The sequence below is a fragment of the Pristiophorus japonicus genome, chromosome 5, assembly GCF_044704955.1.
Source record: "Pristiophorus japonicus isolate sPriJap1 chromosome 5, sPriJap1.hap1, whole genome shotgun sequence".
Lineage (NCBI taxonomy): Eukaryota > Metazoa > Chordata > Chondrichthyes > Pristiophoridae > Pristiophorus > Pristiophorus japonicus.
Genome location: NC_091981.1, coordinates 60,375,214 through 60,399,901, shown reverse-complemented (window position 1 = coordinate 60,399,901; position 24,688 = coordinate 60,375,214). Strand labels below are relative to the sequence as shown.

The following is a 24,688-nucleotide window of genomic DNA, read 5'->3' as shown; positions in this document are numbered from 1 at the left end:
GGGCCTTGCTGCAAACCCTGGCGCAGCTGGCTCATTAGAAACCCTGACCTGCATGCTGAATTTCTCAGTGATGATAACGCTCAAATGAAGACCGCCACACCGCTGAAGAATCCACTTTGGAAGGGTTCATTAGCATTGGAACCCATTTGTTCACTTTTGGAGCTGAATATGGTGAAAAAATTTTGCCGCTAATGGCCACAAAGAGGTCGGGGGAGCACCAGCTTTCGAGCGGTACTGACTTTCGGGCCTACTATCTCTTACTTATTTCCTAGTTGCACATTATAAGCCTATATTCCCTAAAGTTTAGAAGAATAAGGGTTGATCTCATTGAAACATATAACAGGATATAACAGGATGTTTCTCCTGGATGGAGAGTCTAGAATTAGGGGTCACAGTTTCAGAATAAGGGGTCAGCCATTTAGTAGAGAGATAAGGAGAAATTTCTTCACTCAAAAGGTTGTGAATCCTCGAAATTCTCTACCCAGAGGACTGTGGATGCTCAGTCGTTGAGTATATTCAAGAGAGAGATCGATAGATTTTTGGATACTAAGGGAATCAAGGGATATGGGTATAGAGCAGGAAAGTGGAGTTGAGGTAGAAGATCAGTCATGTTCTTATTAAATGGCAGAGCAGGCTTGAAGGGCCGAATGGCCTACTCCTGCTGCTATTTCTTATGTTTTATGATATCCTAGTTTGAAGGAAGAAAGGACTTGTATTTATATAGCGCCTTTCACAATTTCAGGATGTCCCAAAGTGCTTTACAGCCAACGAAGTACTTTTTTGAAGTGTAGTTACTATAGTAATACTCAGCAGAAATTTGCACACAGCAAGCTCCCACAAACAGCAATGAGATAATGACCAGATAATTTATTTTAGTGATGTTGGTTGAGGGATAAATATCGACCAGGAGAACACCAGGAGATTCTATGGCATTCTTTGAACAATGCCATAGAATCTTTTACATCCACTTGGTTTAAAGTCTCATCCAAAAGCTGGCACCTCCGACAGTACAGCACTGAAGTGTCAGCCTGGAGTGGGACTTGAACCCACAATCTTCTGACTCAGGCGCGAGCTCTGCCACTGCGCCATGGCTCAGATCATCTTTCACTCTTCACTTCCCCTCTATATATTTTCCTTATTGTTTGAAAAGAAAAGTAACTAAATACTTTACTGCCATTTACAAGAAAATGGCAGGTGCATGTGATTCTTAAACGGGCAATTTCTCGCTATGATGAAATTGTTACTGCAAACTTCATAAAAAATGATCTTGTAACACTTCTTGGGCAGTTAAACAGCCAGTTAAACAGCCAGTTAATTGGTTCAAAGTAACAGAAAACTGTGGAGTGATTACTATCCAATGACTCGTGCCGAAAAATGTGGATGCGTGGATGATGAATGATGAAGCTGAACTACCTGCTGACAACCTCTGCCTCTGCGTGAAGAACGGCTACATTACAACAGTGATTACACTTCAAAAGTACTTCATTGGCTTTTAGACATCCTGTGGTCATATGTGGTCATCACTGTGCTATATAAAGCAAGTTTCTCTTCCTTTCTACATGGACTAGACCTGCTGGTGCTGTGGATCCGTATCCCAGCAAGAAATTCTCCCAGCAGGCTTCCCAGTGAGTGCAATGCTTGAGAGTGAAGGGAGTAAATGTTAGTCCAGGCACATACAGAGATCATCACACCACCGACATTGGGGTGGGGTGGGGGTTGGGAGGAGGAATTAAAGGGATAGGGAGGACAGAAACTCCAGTAAACCAGCTTGGTTTGGACACTCAGTAAAATCCACCGTAATCCAGTCTGTTCATGAATATTACTACAAAATAAATGCTTTTTGACCTTCAGGAAAATATCAGTGTTATAATATTTTTCAGAAATCAAACTATATATTATAAGGTTTCATGATACAGGGATTATTTTGTGAGTCGATGCTATTGGCAGGGAGCGTCATCTATTCTGGGTGCATATCTGAAATGTGAGCATATGATTTTCTAATCTGGACTGAAAGTCATGGGTATTATGTATCTTAATTTCTGATATCGCGCTGATTGGGCAAGGACCCCCACCAATAGTGCAGACTCATAAAATTACCCCTCAGGCAACATATTAAAAAAAAGTCCCACTTTTAATAGTTACCTTTCATCTTAATGTGAAATTCTCCCAGCAGGCTTCCAATCTCTCCCTCCAGTAAGCACAATGCCTGAGGGTGAAGTGAGTTACTGTCAGTCCAAGGCACACACACAGCAGCACATTAGACCCAATAATGTCAAGGTCAACAGTACAGATAAGCTTGTGCGACACTGGAAATCCAGCAGAGACATGCTTATATTTTTCGATGAATACTTTCTCCTGGACATTTAACAGTTTACTTGAAAACAAGCAGTTCTATCTTTTACCCAAATAAACTAACACCTGCCTTGGCACCAAAGAACAAGCAAATCATTAAACGTGCAATAAAAACAGAAAATGCAAGAAATACTCATCAGGTCAGGCATTTGCGAAGAGAGAAACAAAGTTAACGTTTCAGGTCAATGACCCTTCGTCAGAACTGATGAGTACTTCAAGCATTTTCTGTTTTTATTTCAGATTTCCAGTATCTGCAGTATTTTGCTTTCGTCATTAAATATGCAACTGCTTTTTACTGAATGGTGAAAAATACTGTAGCAAGCAGTTCAGTGACTATATACAATTTCCACTGCAGTTGGTATCTTGCTGTACAGAGCGTAAGCAGACAAGCCTGTCTGGCTCTAGGACTTAGATGTTAGCTCATCCACCCCAAAATGATTTAGCTGTGGATCCTTACAGCTGGGATGCATTTGGATATTGAGCTTTTGACCTGGGATGTAGTCCCAACTCAACGGCGCAGCTTTTAAATAGTTTTCAATAATCGCAACACCTTGACAATGATCAAAAGGATTTATTTGTGATATGAATATTACAGATTTCAATAAAATATGGAATATGTGTCTGCTTCTTAAATATAAAAGTCAAATTTGATAGGGTGCATTTAGTGTATCCAGGATCTATCTATTTGCACTCACTTTCTGCTATGGTTCTACTTAATGGCCAGTGTGCTAATATGACGTGGCTTCCTAATGGCTGCTGTCAGAGACTGAATATATTTCTGGAGAATGTTGTTTTCACAAAAGTGTTTTTTTTTGCACAGGGCCTCTGGAGTACAACATGTGAGTGCTTGAAGTGTTGCAGTGGGATGGCTAAGGAGAGGTCAGCCATGCAAAGTTAGCCATGCAAGATCATCCCATGTCTTAACCTTCATACTGCTACAATACATTGAGCACACGTCCACTATGGCTGGCAATCCTTTACCCATTCAGTGAATCTTGCACCAATTGTTTGCAACTTTTACCTTTCCTGTATGAAATCATTCTGTAATGCACACTCTTCTTCCTCCCTTCATCCTTGCTGTGTTAGAATCAAGACTCATCGCACTGTCTCCTTGTCTAATTCATTCTTACCCGTCCTCAAACTATGGAACTCCTTATTTCCCCAAGTCTACTCTTCCTCCTATAATTCACAGGCTTTTTAAAACTCAATTCATCACTCCAACTATTAACTACTAAATTCCCATCAGCAGCATCGATGGGCCGAATTAATTCACTCCACTAACATTGGTTCTGAACAAGCCTGGTCACTCCAGTCATCTGTTTCCCTTTCTGTGACATGTCACTCTAGGCAATGTCTATCCAGCACTTCCTTGGTCTTCCTCAGCTTCTTGTTCCATGTACCTCTGTATAAAGGGGGCACAAAAGGTGTTGTAGCGGTTTCCATTCTTGAAATGTGTCCAATTCATTGCAGTTCTTGTCCAGGCCATGTTCTTATTATATTATTCTTGATTACTTGCATCCTTGATACTCCCAGTAATCCTCTCAATGAACTAATCTCTGCTGTTAATATTTTTGCTCGTCAACTTTTCTCGAGTTCCTATACAACTCATGTTACATAGGAACAAGAGTAGCCTGTTCCGCCATTCAATTAAATCGTGGCTGACCTCTTCTTAACTTCATTTAACCACCTTGATTCCATAACCCTTAATACCCTTGCCTAACAACAATCTAGCAAGCTCAGTTTTGACATTTTCAATCAACCTAGCCTCAACAGCTTTCTAACACTCAGATCCATTTAATAATATGGGATAACCATCACTTCATAAAGTCTTACCTTCAATTTTACTGAAATATCATTGGTCTTATATATTATGCTTAATCTTCAGCAAAAGAGTGTCCAATTTTTCCTTTGATGTCTTCTTCATAACTCCCCTTCTCTGGCACTAACCCACCAAACTTTTTCACCTGGTCAACAGCATCCTCTCCAACTGTAATCTCTGCATCTTCCTGATGATTCCCAAATGACATGACATTTGTCTTCTTTATGGTAATCTGCAGTCCAGCTGTTCTACTCTCCATGTACACCGTATCTGTTATTCTCTGCAAATCTGTTTTAAATGTTGCTATAAGGTCAATATCAGCAGCAAATCTGAGATTGTTTAAAATCTTGCCACATAAGGAGACCCCTCCAATATCATTTTTTAGTACCAGATTCAGTACTGCTTCCAACACTGGATTAAATAAATTAGATGCCAGTGTACATCCTTGTTTCAACCCAACTGTTGATCTAAAAGATTCCGTCAGTTTCCTATCTGGGCACAGGGTCTTGTTAAAAATATTTTCTATCAATCTGACAAGCTTCACAGGAATACCATACATCCCCAAGACATGCCACATCCCTTCTAGCCATGTCAAAGACCAACTTAAAATCTATGAAATTGTTGTAACAGTGACTGTCGTGTTCTATAAATTTCTCTGAAATCTAATTATCATAAACAGTTGATTTAACATACTTCATCCTGGCCTTAAAAAAGCTTATTCTTCATGCAGTACCGCTTCTACGTACCTTTTCATTCTTCAATGTAATTTCTCAGTAAATATTTTTCTAATTATACTCAGTTAGCATTAATTACTACTTCTTCTTTTAGTCCATTTGATCTTGATAGTGTCCTGCATAATGAACCTGTCCCTTATGTATTTCAGTAAAAACAATACTCCCCATCAGAGCTCCGGCAATGTGGCCAGTGTGCCCGATTCTTAATCCTTTAATAATCTTCTTCTTCTTCTTAGGCAGTCCCCCGGAGTCGAGGATGACTTGCTTCCGCACTAAAATGAGATCTATGGTGACTGATGAGACCAATACGGGATTTACAGTCTCTGTCACAGGTGAGGCAGATGGTGGTTGGAGGGACGGATGGGAGGGGTGCTTGATTTGCTGTATGCTTCTTCAGCTGTTTGTACTTGGCTTCCGCGTGCTCGCGTCGAAGAGACTCGAAGTGTTCGGTGCCTTCTTGGATGCTTCTTCTCCACTTTGAGCGGTCTGGGACCAGGGAGTCCCAAGAGTCAGTGGGGATGTTACATTTTTTCAATGAAGCTTTGAAGGTGTCCTTGTAGTGTTTTCTCTGCCCTCCTGGGACTCGCCTGCAGTGACGTAGCTCAGAGTAGAGTGCTTGTTTCGGGAATCGAGTATCGGGCATGCGGACAATGTGGCCCATCTATCGGAGCTGATCGATGCATGGTCAATGCCTCGATGCTGGGGATGTTGGCCTGAGAGAAAACACTGATGTTGGTGTGCCTATCCTGCCAATGGATTTTCAGGATTTTGCAGAGGCAGCGTTGGTGGTACTTCTCCGGTACATATTCCATGTCTCTGAAGCATATAGGAGAGCGGCTATCGCTACTGCTCTGTAGACCATGAGCTTGGTGCCGAGTTTGAGATCTTGGTTTTTGCACACTCTTTTCCTCAGGTGGTCAAAAACTGGCACAGTGAAGGCAATGTTGGACTTCATCATCGATGTCTGTCCTTGCTGATAGTAGGCTCCCAAGGTAAGGGAACTGGTCCACATTGTCCAAGGTCTCGTCATGGTTCTTGATAATTCTGGGAGCAGTACTGTCTGGCGGGGGCAGGTTGGTAGAGAACCTTTGTCTTATTGATATTTAATGTAAGGCCCAGACTCTTGTACGCTTCAGTGAAGATGTCAACAATGGTTTGGAGTTCGGACTCAGAGTGTGCAGAGATACAAGCCTCATCTGCATGACAGAAGTTGGGACAACCTTGGATCTGGACTGGAGGCATTGGAGGTTGAACAATTTCCCACTTGTCCTGTAGATTAACTCCACTCCAGTGGGGAGCTTGTTAGAGGTGAGATGATGTATTGCAGTGAGGAAGATTGAGAACAGCGTTGGTGTGATGACACAGCCTTGCTAGACCCCGGTCTGCACTTGTATTGGGTCTATGGTGGATCCATTGGTAAGAATCACGGCTTGCATGTCATCATGAAGCAGGTGGAGGATGGCGACAAATCTTTGAGGACAGTCGAATTTGAGAAGGACACACCATAATCCCTCACGGTTGATAGAGTCGAAGGCCTTTGTGAGGTCACACTCAAGACATCAACAACTTGCGTTTATAAAAAACTTTTAACAAAGAAAATACTCCCACGAATCTTCACGGAGACATAAGGAAAAACAGATGCTGAGCCATTGAAGGAGAGATTAGGAGGGATGATCAAAAGTTTGGTCATAGGTTTTAAGGAGGATCTTAGGAGAGGAAGTGGAGTGGTAGATGGGCTAAAGAAGGGAATTCCAGAGGTTAGGACCTGACAGCCTATAGTAACTGATTATTCTGTGAGAGCACGGCTCTATTCAATTTGTACCAACGCTTTCTAATCAGCCACTCAAAACCGGAATCCACAGCTACGAATTGCCTTCATACCATGCTCAATTCAAAACTCCAGCCTGCACACCCTTACTAACTTAGTTGTGCCTCTGCTTTGTGCAGCAAAATGCATGCGTGTGACACAGAATTACTGTTGTGCAATGGGTTTTGCATTCTTATTCTTTGCTAAGCAAACTGCTGCTGCTAAAATGAAATATATTCTTCAATACTGCTGCAGTTCTATAAACTGATGCCATTAAAGATAAGACCATACCTCGGTGTATTCTTTGTAGCTCCTGTTTATTTCTGCTAGGCTTTCCCGAGCACCTTTAGTGGAAGGAGACATTGCAAAGGCCTGTTTCATTTTGGAAGCGCCGTCACGGAGCCTTTTCTGGATGCAGAACGTCTCGTACAACTCATCTACCTGCCATGGCATGATGCAAAACAAAGAAGCATGAATCACCTGCGTGTTTCGTGAACTGCCAATTTTTTCAAACTGCCACGAGAGTGTTGCCTCAATCAGTTTGCTCTGATTATTGAAGGGGGATTTAAAGAGCAGAGTGGTGCTTGGAACCTCCTTCTACACACATTCAAAGAATGTCAGAAATTTAAAAGGAAAAACATGAGGATGATACTTAGACTCATAGGGCTGGAAATTTGGTCTTCTGCTGCCTCTGTTATCACCCCGGAAGGGTGGCAATGGTGACAGTAAGCACATAAGCACATCCGGGCAGGCGGCCAGCTTCCAGCACCCGTGCCTGGACGTTCGGTGTCGGTTCCGACGGGGCGTGGATTATTACCGCCTGGAAGAGGCGAGCCGGTGTGCAACACCCCTGGTTACGACACTGTCTCGATTTTTGGCTGCTGCACGATCCGTAGTGCTCCGTAGAGCACCCTGCTGGGACCGCCTGTGGAAGCTGGCGGTCTGAGCTGTAGCGGGCGCAGTGAGGTTAGTAATGTCGACCTCAGGTAAGTGTGATTGTTTTTTTTGTTGTTTTTTTGCGATTTATGTTGTGGTGACATGAGTTAATTATTTGGAATATTTTTGGTGTTGTATTTTTGTTCGCCCCCCCCCCACCCCCCAGGCCTCTCTTACAGCGCTCCGAGGCCGGCTGTTTAGCTTGGGATTTTCAGTTGCTCAGCCAGCCTAGTGCCCCAAGAGAGGTGTGTAACATCTCCCTTAGCGCTCCGCCCCACACTCAGGGCCCAGCTAACTTTTTCTGACTGAGGCGCAAACTGTTCCGAGGCGCAAAATTTACCACCCCGCTACCATTACCGCCCAGAAATGAGCAGAACCGAAAATCCAGTCCGTAGAGTTTTAATATCATAGGAGGAGGCCATTGGCCCATCATACCTGCGCCAGTATTTCATCGATCCAGGAAATCACAGGTGCAATGCTCATTATTTTCAGTCCATTCATTTTAATGGATGGAAAATCATGGGCAGTGCGCCCACGATCTCCCAATATGCACAGTCGGAAGACTCTGCCAGTCATGCAAACTCAGAAAACGATCTCCTTTGAGTCATAGTAGTTTTAAAAATGATTATTTCTACATACAGTAACATAAAACATTTCACGTGTGCTCTCTCCCACTTTAATTTACTCATTCTGTGTCAAACTGTCAGAATGCATTTTCTAGCGGAGGAGGTAGGATGTTTGTGAGTGTGTGATTGTGTGTCAGAATATTACATTCAAGGTGCAGCGGGAGATCGTGGCGGAGGTGTGGCAAGAGTTTTTGTGGAGGAGGAGCGGCGAGAGATCGTGGCGGAGGTGCGGCGAATGAGGGTACGGGGCCCAGAAGAGCCGAGGGCCCAGGGGCAGCACCGGCCAGCCCACACTGTGATATGTGTGCGCACTAGGTCCATGCAGTACACCAGGTCTCCATTCGTCCTGGTTAACCCTTGCCACTGGATAAAGGCCTAGCTCTGTCAAGCCCGTGTGGTGGCTGATGTGCAACGGTTACCATACGTTAAAAAAATCCACGCACAGGCATCTTCCACCCCTTCAATTGGAGTTCTGGACTGGAACATCGGGTCCTTCATTGAAACATCTGTGAACTCATGTGGAAGCAAGTCATCCTCGTTCGAAGGACCGCCTATGATGATGTGTGTGTGAGTGTGTGAATGTGTGTGATGTTTGTGTTTGTGAAGCATGCTGCCAGTAGGGGCCATCTTGTGAATGTCCCCAGCTACAGCTGCTTTCATGGCTTTCATGTGATACACCCCAAACTCAGTGTCCTCACTTCATCAGCCTCATGGATCAGGTCATGACAAGGCCCTTGGCCACTATTTGTAAAGGTTGATTTTGTACACAAATCTCATTTTGCTGTACAGTATTTACAGAATTGCACATAAGCACTTTAGCAAAAATCATCCACACACTTGTCATAATTGGAAGTGAAATGAATCATTGTGGTGTTATAGCACAATGAACTAGGAAATAGCTCAGGAAAATGAAATGAAGTGGAAGTCAATTAGGTCCTCCTATCAAGCATAAGTTTGGAATAGAAAGGTTACAAAATAGAATGTTTTTTTAAACAGAAGTTTTTTAAACAAACTTGAACACAAAATCTAGGCTGACACTCCAGTGCAGTACTGGGGGAGTGCTGTACTGTCAGGTGCTGTCTTTATAACGTTTGCAGATGATACAAAACTTGGCAATGTAGTAGATAGTGATGAGGATAGTTTTAGACTTCAGGATGACATAGACAGGATGGGGGAATGGGCAGCAGCATAGCAGATGAAGTCAATGCAAAAAAGTGTGAGTTTATGCACTTTTGGAGGACTAATATGGAAAGACAGTATATTATAAATGGTACGATTTTGAAAAGTGTAGACGAGCAGAGAGACCTCGATGTCCATGTACACAAATCCTTAAAGGTGGCAGGGCAAGATGATCAGGTGGTTAAAAAGCTTATCGATTACTTGGGTTTATAAATCGAGGCATAGAACATAAAAGTAAAGAGATCATACTAGAACTTTATAAATCATTGGTTAGGCTTCAACTGAAGTATTGTGGACAATTTTGGGCACCACACCTCAGGAAAGATGTAAAAGCATTAGAAAGGGGACTGAGGAGGTTTACAAGGATGTACCAGGAATGAGGGACTTCTGTTATGACAAGAGGTTGGAGAAGTTACGACTGTACTCCTTGAACAGAGAAATTTAAGAGGTGACCTAATAAAGGCTTTCAAGATAGAGTAGATAGAGAAAACCTATTCCCTCTGGTGAGCGGGTCAATAACCAGGCGTCATAGATTTAGAATGATTGGCAAAAGATCTAGAGGGGAGATGAGGAGAAATATTTTCACTCAAAGAGTTGTTGGGATCCGAACACTCTGCCTGTAAAGGAAGCCGATTCCATAAATAATTTTAAAAGTGAGTTGGACAAGTACTTGAGGATGAGGAACTTACAGGGTTACGGAGAAAAAGCAGGGTGTGGGACTAAGCACGACTGCTCTTTCAAAGAGCCAACACCAGCACCATGGGACAAATGGCCTCCTTCTGTCCTGTAAGTTTCTATGATTCTATGATTGCCTTTTCCCATAGGAGTATGGTAATTTAATAATGGTGCAGCCAGATATACCGTCGGGTGATAGGACATAAATCCCCACCATTGCTCTGTGGAAAGGTGCTGAACAGGAGCCATGCACTGCCTCACAGATAGGTTGGAACAGCGGAAGGGTAAATCAATTGTGGACATTGTACACCTCCTAACAGCTAGCACTCAGCAAAGCCTAGTAGCAGGTCTCCAGCCTGTCATGTTGCCTGCTGAACGTGAGCAGGGAACTTTAAAAAGGGAAAAAGATAACAAATTGCATGTATTTCTGTAGATTCAAGTGGCTGTTTAGACTGTCAGCACAGATTTACATTATTGTTAATAACTATCTAAGTGCCAATGCACAAACTTTTTTTTAAAACATTTTACTAGTAAATTGCCCATGGCATTGTTTATAGTCAGTTAATTAATATAAGTTTTTATCATATACAAGATTGCAATGGAGTTGGAAGAGGGACTTCAGAAACTCACTCAGCAATGCCATCTACTGATAAGAACCAAAAAGTACATTGTGACCATTTGAATGGGAAATGTTGACATACAAATTTACAATCATAAATGTTGACAGAAAAGTATAAGATCGTGAAGTAAGGTTTGTGAGCAGGAAATATGCGCTCTATTCAAGATTTTTAGCAATAGATATTTGTTGATTTTCTTTTCCACTCATTAAATTGACAATGGTCAGTTCTATCGAATGGAACACCAAATTATTGTCGCTGACTTTCAGCAGCTAGCATTCCCAGGTAACGAGTAAGCACTCGAGGAAAGGTTCCTATTCTGTCCCTTAACTCCAAGCTCAGAAGAGCACACCCTGCTACACCACCTTGAAATTTCCATCCTTACAAGATCCGTAGTAAAGTTGAATGACTGATTTGATTTACCTAAAAGATCAAAGTACTTTGCTTCCTTGATTTAGTTATTTATTTGATGTGAAAATCCCTTGGATGGATTTTTTGCTGATTAATATATTTGTATGGAGTGATCATATTATCTGGGAGTTGTGGCACTGGGGTAGAATTTCCATGGGGGCTCTCCAGATCTCCTGCCATAATGTCAGCGGAAATCTGGAAAAATGGATTAAATCTACTGTGTTCATCACAACAATCTTTATATTGTTAATTGCGCATTTGTTTGAAACATTGTTGCAGTTATCTGGGAACCTTTTTCCATGTTTTAGCTTTGCCTTACAATAAGACCATTCTGAAACGATAAATCCCAAATCTGGATGTCTTCTCATTCAATGTTGTAAAGTTCACTGTATTTTTAATGAGAAAGCAATGGGGATTTCATTCTTAGTGTCAATGGTGGGCCAGTCTCATTTAATAGGAATGTTATTAATAGTTTTGTCATGAACTGGTTAATTTTAAAGATTTACCCTGCTGGGAGCTTTGTAACTGTTGTCAATCATTGGAAATTTCTGCCACCTGTTACACCATTTCCTCTTACCCACAGCCTGCTTCCTGTTGCTACTCGTACTTGGACACTTGTCACTTTAGTTGGGTATGTTCAGAACAGATATGACTAACATGAATCTTGCACAACACATGCTGATGAAACCTTCTTGTACTCTCTGAGGCCTTCCTGGTATCTTAAATCAAGCAACATCCTAGAAGCAATGCTATGCCGAGTTCAAGAGGTCAGGGAAGGTTCATAATGATTATGGCAATCCAACTTGAGAATATTAACAAGTGCTAGGCATTAAACAAAAATTAATTTGCAAAAAAATGTTGATTAAGTTTTAACAAGGAAATTAATGCTAAAAAGGAATTAGATCGTACTCAGGGTTAAGCAAGGAGCTAGTGAGTGAAGGCGAGCTGCAACAGGACACAAGGGAGCAGGTACTGGAAGAACGAGGAGGGAACAACAGATTGATTCGACTTGTTTTTCATATCCTGTTTGTTTTTCATATCTTGTTTACTGCACAGAATTGACTCTGGTGGTAAGAATGACCCTGGGGGCTACCCTGCAAAGTATATAAAGTAACACCACGGCTGTCAGAGGCATTGAAATCATTTCCCCTTGGTGCTTCGAACCAATTTAAACCGCCAGCGTCAAATGTGAACAGTTTTTGCTAGCCTTACATAGGTCACATTGCCATCTTGCCTCTGGGCTACTGCCAGGCTGACCCTTCAAGCTGTCCATATTGTCCAGCAATGTGGGCCTGCACAGATCTTTCCCCAACATTAGGGAAGGTCCCAACCAGACTGGCAACGTCGCAAACAGATGTGTGAAAAATTATCCGTTGCTGCTGTTGAACTTGGCCCGCAGTATAATTGAGGCACATCTCACAGGAAAAAAACTTGATTCTATTAAAGAACTACTTCAATTGGATTTAATGGTATATCAGGCTAACGGACGTGGAAAGTAATGTCCAATTGGCTAGTCAGCAAGTGAAATTTACCAGGCCTGTCATGAGTACTTAACTAATGAATTTACTTAGTTTGCCAGGACACTGGGGAGCACTCTCCTGCTCTTCTAATATTGCCTTGGAATCTTTTACATCCACCTGAGAGGGTATACCGGACCTTAGTTAACGGTTTCATCTGAAAGATGGCACCTCTGACAGTGCAGCGCTCCCTCAGTACTGCACTGGAGTGGTAGCTTAGATTTTGTGCTCAAGTGTCTGGAGTGGGACTTGAACCCACAACCTTCAGAGACAAGAGTGCTACCACTGAGCCATGGCTGACACCCAAAGAATAGGTCAGATAGTGTTATTGAAAACCAAGTGGTAATGATACTATTCTCCCAAAACATCTTCCTGTAAGCTCATTGGTTTTGAATGTACATTGAGTCTTGTCTATTGGCTGTGTACTGTGTTTACGATCTAAGGTCAATTTAAGTTGAACTGTACCATTATTATACCTACCTTACTGATGTGGAACTCCAGCCTTCTCACGTATCGCTCTATTGATTTGATTTGCTGCAATGAGAAGCAAACGTATCATTAAGTTCCACAGATAATAGCAATGGACTGACCAGCAAGTTAATAATCTAAACATTCTTGAAACCAAAATAAGAGCAGAAACTTAGAGAGAAAAGGAGTATTGGCCTTCAGAATATTACTCCCACAACTTCATTAGTTAAGTTTGGCTAAAGTGGTTCACCATTAAATTGATATAGTTGAGCTAGGGCAGCAATATTTAGAGTAAATCAGCTTTACTTCTTTCACAAAACCCTGCAGCAAGTGTATACATAGAACTCAAATCATCAATCCAAGTACATATTGTGGGTTATAAGTACAAAACCTTTGGCTAGTTGCATCACTGCAAAGTTTCTAAAATTTTAACATTGTTAAAGACACCTTTAGTTACTATAATACCCTCATTACTAGTCTCCTGAGTTAGTTACATCATTATGGGGTGATTATGCACTCCCAGCAGGAATGGTGTGCTCACAGGGAGCGCGGATTCTACTGATTGGCTGCTGCAACTTCGGCAGAAACCCCAATCTTTTCCAAAGTTACAGCAGCTGATTGAGAGAACCACTGAGGAAATTCCCAACAAGGATTATCGCCTGATTCTCTGGCTGCAATCTCTGCAAGCACAGCTTCCCGCTGGGAAGATGGGATTGCCCCTTGCAGATTTCTTCGGCTAGTTGCATCATTACAATTGTGTGTGCAGTTGTTTCGATGCTGCTGAGTGTAACAAGGAAAATTCAATACAGTGGGAAGCGAGTCATATTGCAGCACCACTATCTAATGCGGCCTGGTTCTGTGATGTGACTTGGTTCCCACTGAGCCAAACTGGAATTGATTCCACAATAAAAATGGCCAGCAGGAAATCACGTGGAGGTTCTCCCAATCGGCTGCTGAAAATTTGGCAGAAGCTCCATTCAAACATTTCAAGGATTTCCACCAATCTTAAAGTTGTGGGCGCTGATCAAGACAACCTCCTCACCACCCCAGAAAATTCCTACAACAGGATTTATTATAGTACTGTGCTAATCCATGTAAATAAAGGCTCATCCCCACAAAAGCAAGTTGCACAATGAATGAATATAATAATGACTCACCTTATCCAGATCATACAAGACTCCCTGTGAATAAAGCATATGAAGTATTATATGATGACATGTTGTATTCATTTTCCATTTTGTATAAAGTTTTTATGTCCCTTCCAATATTTAGAGCCAGAGTCCTCCTGTAGGTAAGTGAGTGAGGGCACACCCCAGGCTAGATTTAGTTTACTACAGGGTACTGCAATAAGATTACTATTGTAAGTTGTGTGCATTTAAATATGCCATTTACAGTGGCATTCTACTATTTTAACAGCAATGGAAAGGAATGCTGCCAATAGACAGAAGGAAGAAAATCCAGCAATTGGCAGCGGAGAAAAAATAAATATATATGCTGAAGATAAGAGCAGCCAAGTGGAGATCTTATCAGAATGGTGCCACATACAAGTGCTGTGAAAACGTGGTTTGACATGGTTTATATTTATTTATTTATTATTTATTTAAATATTATATTTATTGACATGGTTTATATTTATTGTCCGGACCAGGGTCAAACAGGACTGTGTCATCGCTCCAACCCTCTTCTCAATCTTTCTCGCCGCCATGCTCCACCTCACAGTCAACAAGCTCCCCGCTGGAGTGGAACTAAACTACATAACCAGTGGGAACCTGTTCAACCTGCGTCATCTTCAGGCCAGGTCCAAGACCACCCCAACCTCTGTCGTCGAGCTACAGTACGCGGATGACGCCTGCGTCTGCGCACATACAGAGACTGCACTCCAGGACATAGTCGACGTATTTACTGAGGCGTACAAAAGCATGGGCCTTATGCTAAACATCCGTAAGACAAAGGTCCTCCATCAGCCTGTCCTCACTACACAGCACTGCCCCTCAGTCATCAAGATCCACGGCGTGGCTCTAGACACCGTGGACCACTTCCCATATCTTGGGATCCTCCTATCAACAAGAGCAGGCATCGACGACGAGATTTAACACCGCCTCCAGTGCGCCAGTGCAGCATTCGGTCGCCTGAGGAAAAGAGTGTTTGAAGACCAGGCCCTCCAAACTGCTACCAAGCTCATGGTCTATGGCTCAGAGATATGGACCATGTACAGTAGACACCTCAGGTTGCTGGAGAAATATCACCAAAGATGTCTCCGCAAGATCCTACAAATCCCCTGAAAGGAAAGGCGCACCAACATCAGCGTCCCCACTCAGGCTAACATCCCTAGCATTGAAGCACTGTCCACACTCAATCAGCTCTGCTGGGCCCACATAGTCCGCATGCCAGACACGAGACTCCCAAAGCAAGTGCTCTACTCAAAGCTCCTTCATGGCAAATGAGCCAAAGGTGGGCAGCGGAAACACTACAAGGACACCCTCAAAGCCTCCCTGATAAAGTGCAACATTCCCACTGACACCTGGGAGTCCCTGGCCCAAGACCGCCCTTAAGTGGAGGAAGTGCATCCGAGAGGGTGCTGAGCACCTCGAGTGTCAACGCCGAGAGCATGCAGAAATCAAGCGCAGACAGCAGAAAAAGCGTGCGGCAAACCACCCACCCATTCCCTCAACGACTATCTGTCCCACCTGTGACAAAGTCTGTGGCTCTCGTATTGGACTACTCAGCAAGCAAAGAACTCACTTCAGGAGTGGAAGCAAGTCTTCCTCGATTCCGAGGGACTACCTATGATGATGATTTATTGTGTGTCTATAAACACACCAAAGGAAAAGTTTCCTAAAATATTTTTTCAAGAAGACAGCACTCTTTTCAAAAATGACAAAGGATACCTCAGTGGCTTTGTGGGTAAATGGAGTGCACTGGGTCGTATTGAGTTTCAATCTCTGGTCTGTGCTGAGTTAGCTGATCGTAGCTGGGGTTACAGTACGGCTACAGTTGGCCTTGGAGGACCGATTAGGTAAGGTTTCTACTCTTGGCCACTATCCAGTGGCCCTGGCTCCACAGTGTCGGGCTTGGCTGCGATGCTCTCCATGGTTGAATTGCCAGTTGCCACTCTTTTTGTTGAGTCATATCTGAGTAATGCTGATTTTGGCATAGTACTGGAAGCCTGCTAAAGCTTGTGAACTATCCCCCAATTAGAAGTCGTTGCTTTCAGGCAACAAGGAGAGATTTTTTTTTAAATCAAGAAAAGAAAAACCTTCATTTGGATTTCTCAATACAGTTTTGAAAACAATGTAAGGATGGAGTTTGGTCAGTGCTTTGCCCAGGTCTCCTTGGTTGCTCTATCCTGTGCCATGCATACTAGTGGTAAGCCATTGCTGTTGGTGTGTGCATAATCCAGAAAACAGTTTTACACAGAGGACACCACTGCCAGTTAGCACCAAGTAACAGCATTAAAGATCCTGTGTTAGATCAGTTACATTTACAATTGCTGGAATGGGGCCCAATGACCTTCATTAGAATTTCCCTCTCCCGATCTGTTACAGTGTGTGGTTTTACACAACAGTTACTGCAGCTTATTCAATGACCAAGGAAAAGCACAGTATGGAAAATTAACTTCACAGCTCAGCAAATACAAACCCCGCCCATTAGCTAGTTGCTGATATTTTCCAAGTTAATAATAGGGTAAATTCTGTGGTCCCGATGTCCTAGCTCAAAGGAATGGGGATAAAGCTAGAACTTTGTAGTCCCATTTCTCCAGCTCACTATGATCTATTCTCCTCACTGGGATCGCAAAATTTCCCCTAATATTTCAGTAACAATCCAGCTGCCTTTTATCGAAACATGGGGATTAGTGTTGGCTGCAGACAACTCAAATTAAAATAAATAGAAGATACGATGCTAGCAGAATGATTCATCTTTCATTTAATGAAAGGGAAAGACTTGCCCATACGGTAAGCTCAAGTAAGATAACCATGTGTTTCTGCATTTTTCTTCTGCTATTGATTGGCTTAAAAGTATTTAACATTACCCACTTCATTTCAGTAATTTTCTCTATTAATAGACAATACAAATTCTGAATTTCCAACAACAAGGTCAGCGTTCTCTACACACTGTGTAGAGTAGATACAAATTTTCACAGGATCTTGAATCTTTCATTATACGGCTCTCTTGTGGTGTGCAAATACATTTTTATAATGTCACAATGTATAAGGGTTTGAAATTCTATGAATAAAAAGAGACGCTGTTCAGCTCACTTAAGAATTCAGAGGTTAAGTGCCCCGTGTCCCAGGTTCAATCCCTGGTTTGTGCTGATCTCAGGTGAGATGGTGATGGGCCACTACAAATAGATTCAACATGCTTGGATGAACTTCAACAATTGTACATCCCGGTCTGGAGTAAAAATAAAACGGGGAAGGTGGCTCAACCGTGGCTAACAAGGGAAATTAAGGATAGTGTTAAATCCAAGGAAGAGGCATATAATTTGGCCAGAAAAAGCAGCAAACCTGAGGACTGGGAGAAATTTAGAATTCAGCAGAGGAGGACAAAGGGCTTAATTAGGAGGGGGGAAATAGAGTATGAGAGGAAGCTTGCTGGGAACATAAAAACTGACTGCAAAAGCTTCTATAGATATGTGAAGAGAAAAAGATTAATGAAGACAAACATAGGTCCCTTGCAGTCAGAATCAGGTGAATTTATAATGGGGAACAAAGAAATGGCAGACCAATTGAACAAATACTTTGGTTCTGTCTTCACGAAGGAAGACACAAATAACCTTCCGGAAATACCGAGGGACCTATGAGAAGGAGGAACTGAAGGAAATCCTTATTAGTCAGGAAATTGTGTTAGGGAAATTGATGGGATTGAAGGCCAATAAATCCCCAGGGCCTGATAGTCTGCATCCCAGTGAACTTAAGGAAGTGGCCCTAGAAATAGTGGATGCATTGGTGATCATTTTCCAGCAGTTTATCGACTCTGGATCAGTTCCTATGGACTGCAGGGTAGCTAATGTAATAACACTTTATAAGAAAGGAGGGAGAGAGAAAACGGGGAAATATAGACCGGTTAGCCTGACATCAGTAGTGGGGAAAATGTTGGAATCAATTATTAAAGATGAAATAGCAGCGCATTTGGAAAGCAGCGACAGGATCGGTCCAAGTCAGCATGGATTATGAAAGGAAAATCATGCTTGACAAAACTTATTTTTGAGGATGTAACTAATAAAGTGGACAGGGGAGAACCAGTGGATGTGGTGTATTTGGACTTTCAAAAGGCTTTTGACAAGGTCCCACACAAGAGATTGGTGTGCAAAATTAAAGCACATGGTATTGGGGGTAATGTATTAACGTGGATAGAGAACTGGTTGGCAGCCAGGAAGCAGAGAATCGGGATAAACGGATCCTTTTCAGAATGGCAGGCAGTGACTAGTGGAGTGCTGCAGGGCTCAGTGCTGGGACCCCAGCTATTTGCAATATACATTAATGATTTAGATGAAGGAATTGAATGTAATATCTCCAAGTTTGCAGATGACACTAAGCTGGCTAGTGGTGTGAGCTGTGAGGAGGATGCTAAGAGGCTGCAGGGTGATTTGGACAGGTTGGGTGAGTGGGCAAATGCATGGCAGATGCAGTATAATGTGGACAAATGTGAGGTTATCCACTTCGGTGGCAAAAACACGAAAGCAGAATATTATCTGAATGGTGGCAGATTAGGAAAAGGGGAGGTGCAACGAGACCTGGGTATCATGGTACATCAGTCATAGAAAGTTGGCATGCAGGTACAGCAGGCAGTGAAGAAGGCAACTGGCATGTTGGCCTTCATAGCTAGGAGATTTGAGTATAGGAACAGGGAGGTCTTACTGCAGTTGTACAGGGCCTTGGTGAGGCCTCACCTGGAATATTGTGTTCAGTTTTGGTTTCCTAATCAGAGGAAGGACGTTCTTGCTATTGAGGGAGTGCAGCGAAGGTTCATCAGACTGATTCCCGGGCTGATAGGACTGACATATGAGGAGAGACTGGATCGACTGGGCCTGTATTCACTGGAGTTTAGAAGGATGAGAGGGGATCTCATAGAAACATATAAAATTTTGACGGGACTGGACAGGTTAGATGCAGGAAGAATGTTCCCGATGTTGGGGAAGTCCAGAACCAGGGGACACAGTCTAAGGATAAGGGGTAAGCCATTTAGGACTGAGATGAGGAGAAACTTCTTCAGTCAGAGAGTTGTTAACCGGTGGAATTCCCTACCGCAGAGAGGTGTTGATGCCAGTTCATTGGATATATTGAAGAGGGAGTTAGATATCACCCTTACGGCTAAAGAGATCAAGGGGTATGGAGAGAAAGCAGGAAAGATGTACTGAGGTGAATGATCAGCCATGATCTTATTGAATGGTGGTGCAGGCTCGAAGGGCCAAATGGCCTACTCCTGCACCTAGTTTCTATGTTTCTATGTTTCTATATTTTGTCTGGGGAGAGAGGGGGTGAAATCAGCCAGGGTTCTGCTTCCAATCCCTGTCCAGGGACCAATATTAAAAATTGTGTGTGTCAATATTACATGAGGATAAGATAGGATTTGACTGTGAAGTCCCCATGGATAAATACCTTGATGAGCATTCATTATTTAGATTAGAACTTGCAGAATTACAGACTTCTGTAAGAATTTTAAGGAGAGGAAGAGTAAAGGGAGGAAGTGGAAGGTTAACCTAATGTTTGCAGCACCAGATTTCATATTAAATGGTAAAATAAAGAAGAAAAACTGGAAATCGGAAATAAAACTAGAAAATGCTGGAAATACACAGCAGGCCCAGTAGCATCCATACAGGGAAATGACAGGTTACGGCATTTGGTTCTGATGAAGGGATGCACAGCCAAAAGGTGCGAACCATTCTTTTCTTTTTACAGATGCTGACTGACCTGCTGCGTCTTCCACCACTTGGTTTCAGTTAGCTTGACTCCCACTTACCAGTCTGGAATTGCGCTTCATATCTTTCAGCTGGGTAGTCAGCTTGTCCAGCTCTGCTTGATGCACCTCCAAGTACTCACTGTTTAACAAAAAAAGAGAAAGGTTTGCAACAGGACATGACTTATGTGCAATGGCTGCATCATAGTTCAGCCCTCTTCCTAGTGTCTGCTTTAAATCATGTAACGCGCAATATATTATTCTGCTGCTCAGGCGAAGCTGTGCGTAACCTGGCCCCAAGGTCTAATGGCTATGAATAGGCACATCTTAAGGTCAATTTAAAGGCTGATTGCTGCTTGGTAGCCCCTCAGTCACTTTGAGGTTAATTGGTCCTCTGTGGATGGACAGGTATTTCTTAGTAACTGGCTCTCCTCCAAAGACAGGAAATCAAGCAGGAAATGTCTGTAATTGTTTTGCATTTCTGTATGTGTATGTGAGAGACTCAGAAATGTTACTCCGTGACACTTAAAGTGTGATGGACCTGACAACAAACAGAATCGATAATTGACAATGGTGAATCGTTAAAATCATCATTTTGGGGATTTCAAACATTCAAAAGTTCTTACATTAATCCTTTCTTCAGAGCCTCATATATTTCCTCCATTCGCTTGGGCTGCACGTCCTTGGGCGTGCAGTTGTTCTTATGGGATGAAGCATTCATTTTCTTTAGTTTTCCTTGTGGTTTTTTGAGGGCCCCGTTATTTCCAATGAAGGAGTGACACCTGTAAGGATATCACATCAATGAAATGGACTGAAAGGGAGCAATTACAAATAGCACCTTCAGTGAAATCCAAATGATAGACTCTGTGCAACTTGGGTATCTGATTTGTCCATGTAGTCCCACATGATATTACCTATGTTAAATAAAACTTTAAAAAAAACACACACACATTGGGATTCATACTGTAGCACAACTAGGAATAATTTTACGATGTATTGCACTCAGTGCAGAGCTTCACTCAATAGGAAAATATATTTGGAATTCAGCCATGGAAGTCAGCACACTCAACCCACAGCTTTCCACTTATTAATTTTAATGCAATTGTAAGGATCATGCCTCTGGGTATGATTTTCACACCTGTACTCCCAGAATGTGGTCCCATCACATGAGGCTCTGTACTGGGAATGCTAACTCATAAAATGTACCTCTGTTTCCCATTGACTAATAACTGGAGCAGAAGAGGCAATGCGTGTTGCCTCGCACATGGCAGTTGCATTTCTAGGGAGAGAATTGCAACTTTAAACAAAAGTCTTGCCCTGCTGACAGTTTGGCTCAGCTGGGAGCACTCTTGCTGTTGAATCAGAAGATTGCAGATTGAAGCCCAGTCCAGGATACAATGTAGCCTGACAGTTCATTGCAGTACTGAGGGAGTGTGGGTGCCCTCTCTTGGATCAGATATTAAATGGAGGTCCCATTTTGTTGGTCAAATGGATGCAACAAATCCCATGACATATTTAATTAGGGCAGGGAGTTTTCCCGGTGTCCTGGCTAACATTCTTCGCTCAACCAACACCACTAAAAGTAGATTAACTGGCGATTCATGGCTTGCTGTTTGTGGGACCATGCTGTGCACAAATTGGCTGCCACTGATTACCTTTCAAAAGTCATTAATTGACTATGAAGTGTTTTGTTACAGCCTGAGGAAGTGGTAAGGTGCTATATAAATGTAAGTTTTCTTTTCTCATGTACATTGGCAAATGCCACAGACTACATAACATTTAGTGATGTTTTATATTCGGATTATAGGCAATGTTCTTCTTCCAAGACCTCCTTTCCTTTCCTGAAGGTGCAAACTTTTGATAGGTTCTGCACTGAGGGCACCAGCATCCTCCCAGTGTTTTATTTTGAGCTTTGATAGTGATTTCTGGCAGGCTATTCATTGCATCTGAACCTGAACCTATCCTCCACATATGTGCATGCTTCCAGCAGGGGCCAAGAGTGGGGACCCAAATGATTTTTGCCCGCCGTGACCCTGGCACACTGTGGCTGAACTAGTATCCAGACTGAGATCAGCTAACTCAACACAGACCAATTGCTCAACCTGGGACCTTTCATAGAACCACAGAAGTTTATAGCACGGAAAGAGGCCATTTCGGTTCATTGTGTCCGTGCCGGCCAACAAGAGGCTAATCCCACTTTCCAGCTCTAGGTCTGTAACTCTGCAGGTTATGGCACTTCAAGTGCACATCTAAGTACTTTTAAAATGGGGTGAGGGTTTCTGCCTCTCCCAACCTTTCAGGCAGTGAGTTCCAGACACCCAAAATCCTCTGCATGAAGAAATTTCCCCCCAAATCCCCTCGAAACCTTCTATCAATTACTTTAAATTTATGCTGCCTGGTTGTTGACTCCTCTGCTTAGGGAAATAGACACTTTCTATCTACTATATCTAGGCCCCTCATAATTTTATACACCTCAATGAGGTCTCCCCTCAGCCTCCTCTGTTTCAATGAAAACAAACCCAGCCTAACCAATCTGTCCTCATAGCTAAGATTCTCCACTCCCGGCAACATCCTCGTAAATCTCCTCTGTACCCTCTCCAGTGCAATCACATCCTTCCTGTAAAGCCGTGACCAGAACTATACGCAGTACTCCAGCTGTGGCCTAACTCGGGTTTTATATAGTTCAAGCATAACCCACCTGCTCTTATATTCTATGCCTCAGTTAATAAAGGCAAGCATTCCGAATGCCTTCTTAACCACCTTATCGACCTGGCCTGTTACCTTCAGGGATCTGTGGACATGCACACCCAGGTTACTTTGTTCCTCTACACATCTCAATGTCCTACCATTTAATGTGTATTTCCTTGCCTTGTTAGCCCTCCCCAAATGCATTACCTCACACTTCTCTGGATTAAATGCCATTTTCACTGTTCTGCCTGTCATGTATGTAGACCATGTATACTCACATAAGGTGTGCCACCAGAGGGCACTGTGGTGGGAGACCTGAGGGTCACCTGCATAGGAGTGCAGGGCCCCGTATAAAAGGCTGCCCACCATGCTTGTGCCTCACTCTGGAATAAATGGGACTCAAGTCACAACAGCTCAAGTACAATACTGAACCTCGTGGAGTCATTCATAAGAGTTTTAAAGACATAATAACTGCCGACGAGATTACGAACTTTTATGTAAAAGTGACTAATGTTGGTGCATTAGAAAAGTTCTCAGAGGGTGAAGATTGGGAAGCCTTTACAGAGCGGCTCGACCAATATTTCGTAGCAAACAACCTGGTAGGTGATGATCCGGCCACGCTGGCAGTTAAGTGCAGAGCTATCCTTTTGACCAGTTGTGGGCCCGCGGTCTACGGCCTCATCAAGGACTTGCTTGCACCAGAGAAAACAATGACCAAGTCATACGAGGAGCTGAAAGTGCTAATTTTGGACCAACTCAAACCGAAGGAGAGCATCCTCACGGCCAGGCCACACCGCCGCCCCGAGGGCCAGGAAATCGCGAAGTACGCTGCCGACTTCAGGAGGCTGGCAGGACCGTGTAAATTTGGCGCATCCCTCACCAATGCATTGTGGGATGTCTTCGTAATTGGCATCGGTCATGAGGCCCTTCTTCACAGACTACTGTCTGCCGAAACCACCGTCACTCTGCAGAAGGCTACCAACATCAGCCAGGCGTTCATGACCTCAAGCTGCAGCTCCAAGCAGATGATGACTCACTCTCAGGACTCAAAACCGGCAAGTACTGTAAATAGAATGGCGCCTTTCACAGGCAAAACTGTTGAACGTGAATCTGCTCAGGGCAGTGCGTACAGGCCCCCGAGTCCTTAAACTCAGAGTCCATCGAGGGGTACAAACGTAAGTCGAGTAGCACCATGCTGGCATTGCGGAGGTAATCACAGGGCTCATCAGTGTTGGTTGCAGGCTGCAGCACAAAGGGCCACCTCCAGCAAATGTGCAAAAGAGCTGTGACTCACTACGTGGAAGAGGAGTCAGTAAATGGCTGTGAATCCAGCGTGGATTACGAGGAGATGGCTAGAGAGGCAGTTCAGTCCCAGGACGAAGTGTATGGAGTATAATACCTGCACCACAGATGGTACAGGTACCTGCACCTCCAGTGATAATGGAAGTCGAGATAAATGGCGTTCCAGTCTTCATGGAAGTGGACATGGGGGCGAGTCAGTCAGTAATGAGTCAGGAAGCCTTTGAGAGGCTATGGAACAATCAAGATGAATGACCTAAGCTGGTCCCGGTTCAGGCAATGCTGTGCACCTACACCAAGGAACTGCTATCAGTTGTTGGTAATGTGGATGTAAGTGTATCCCATGATGGCGCGGTGCACAATTTACCATTGTGGATTGTTTCAGGTGATGGACCAACGCTACTTGGAAGAAGATGGATGGGAAAGATTCATTGGAACTGGGAAGACTTCATCCCACCAGCGATCAGCGTCCCCCATGCTCAGATGCAGAGCAAGCCCCTACCTACGGTTGGACCAGGCACCGGAGAGCAGATCCGCGCAGCCCCCGAGGCACAGACCGCTCATCACGACTGCGTGGCGATGATCCGGACAAGACAACCCGAACGTACTTTCCCGGTTTCAGTGGCAGGACACCTGGGGCGGAAGATTGGATCCGAGGGCGCC

At 43.4% G+C, this 24,688-nt stretch overlaps 1 protein-coding gene across 4 annotated transcripts in view; it reads right to left on the bottom strand.

Annotated features, from left to right (window-relative positions):
* ripor2 (RHO family interacting cell polarization regulator 2) overlaps nucleotides 1-24,688 on the bottom strand; it is a 104,119-nt gene that overhangs the window by 45,202 nt on the left and 34,229 nt on the right. For 3 of the 4 annotated variants that reach the window (XM_070880676.1, XM_070880673.1, XM_070880674.1), the window contains exons 3-8: nucleotides 20,665-20,820; nucleotides 20,102-20,180; nucleotides 14,299-14,322; nucleotides 13,154-13,207; nucleotides 7,004-7,153; nucleotides 2,143-2,206 (exon numbers count right to left, since the gene is read on the bottom strand). In XM_070880676.1, the coding sequence (XP_070736777.1) occupies nucleotides 2,143-2,206; nucleotides 7,004-7,153; nucleotides 13,154-13,207; nucleotides 14,299-14,322; nucleotides 20,102-20,180; nucleotides 20,665-20,820 (527 nt within the window). The remainder of the gene's footprint in view (nucleotides 1-2,142; nucleotides 2,207-7,003; nucleotides 7,154-13,153; nucleotides 13,208-14,298; nucleotides 14,323-20,101; nucleotides 20,181-20,664; nucleotides 20,821-24,688) is intronic. The other variant, XM_070880675.1, reaches the window with a different exon arrangement.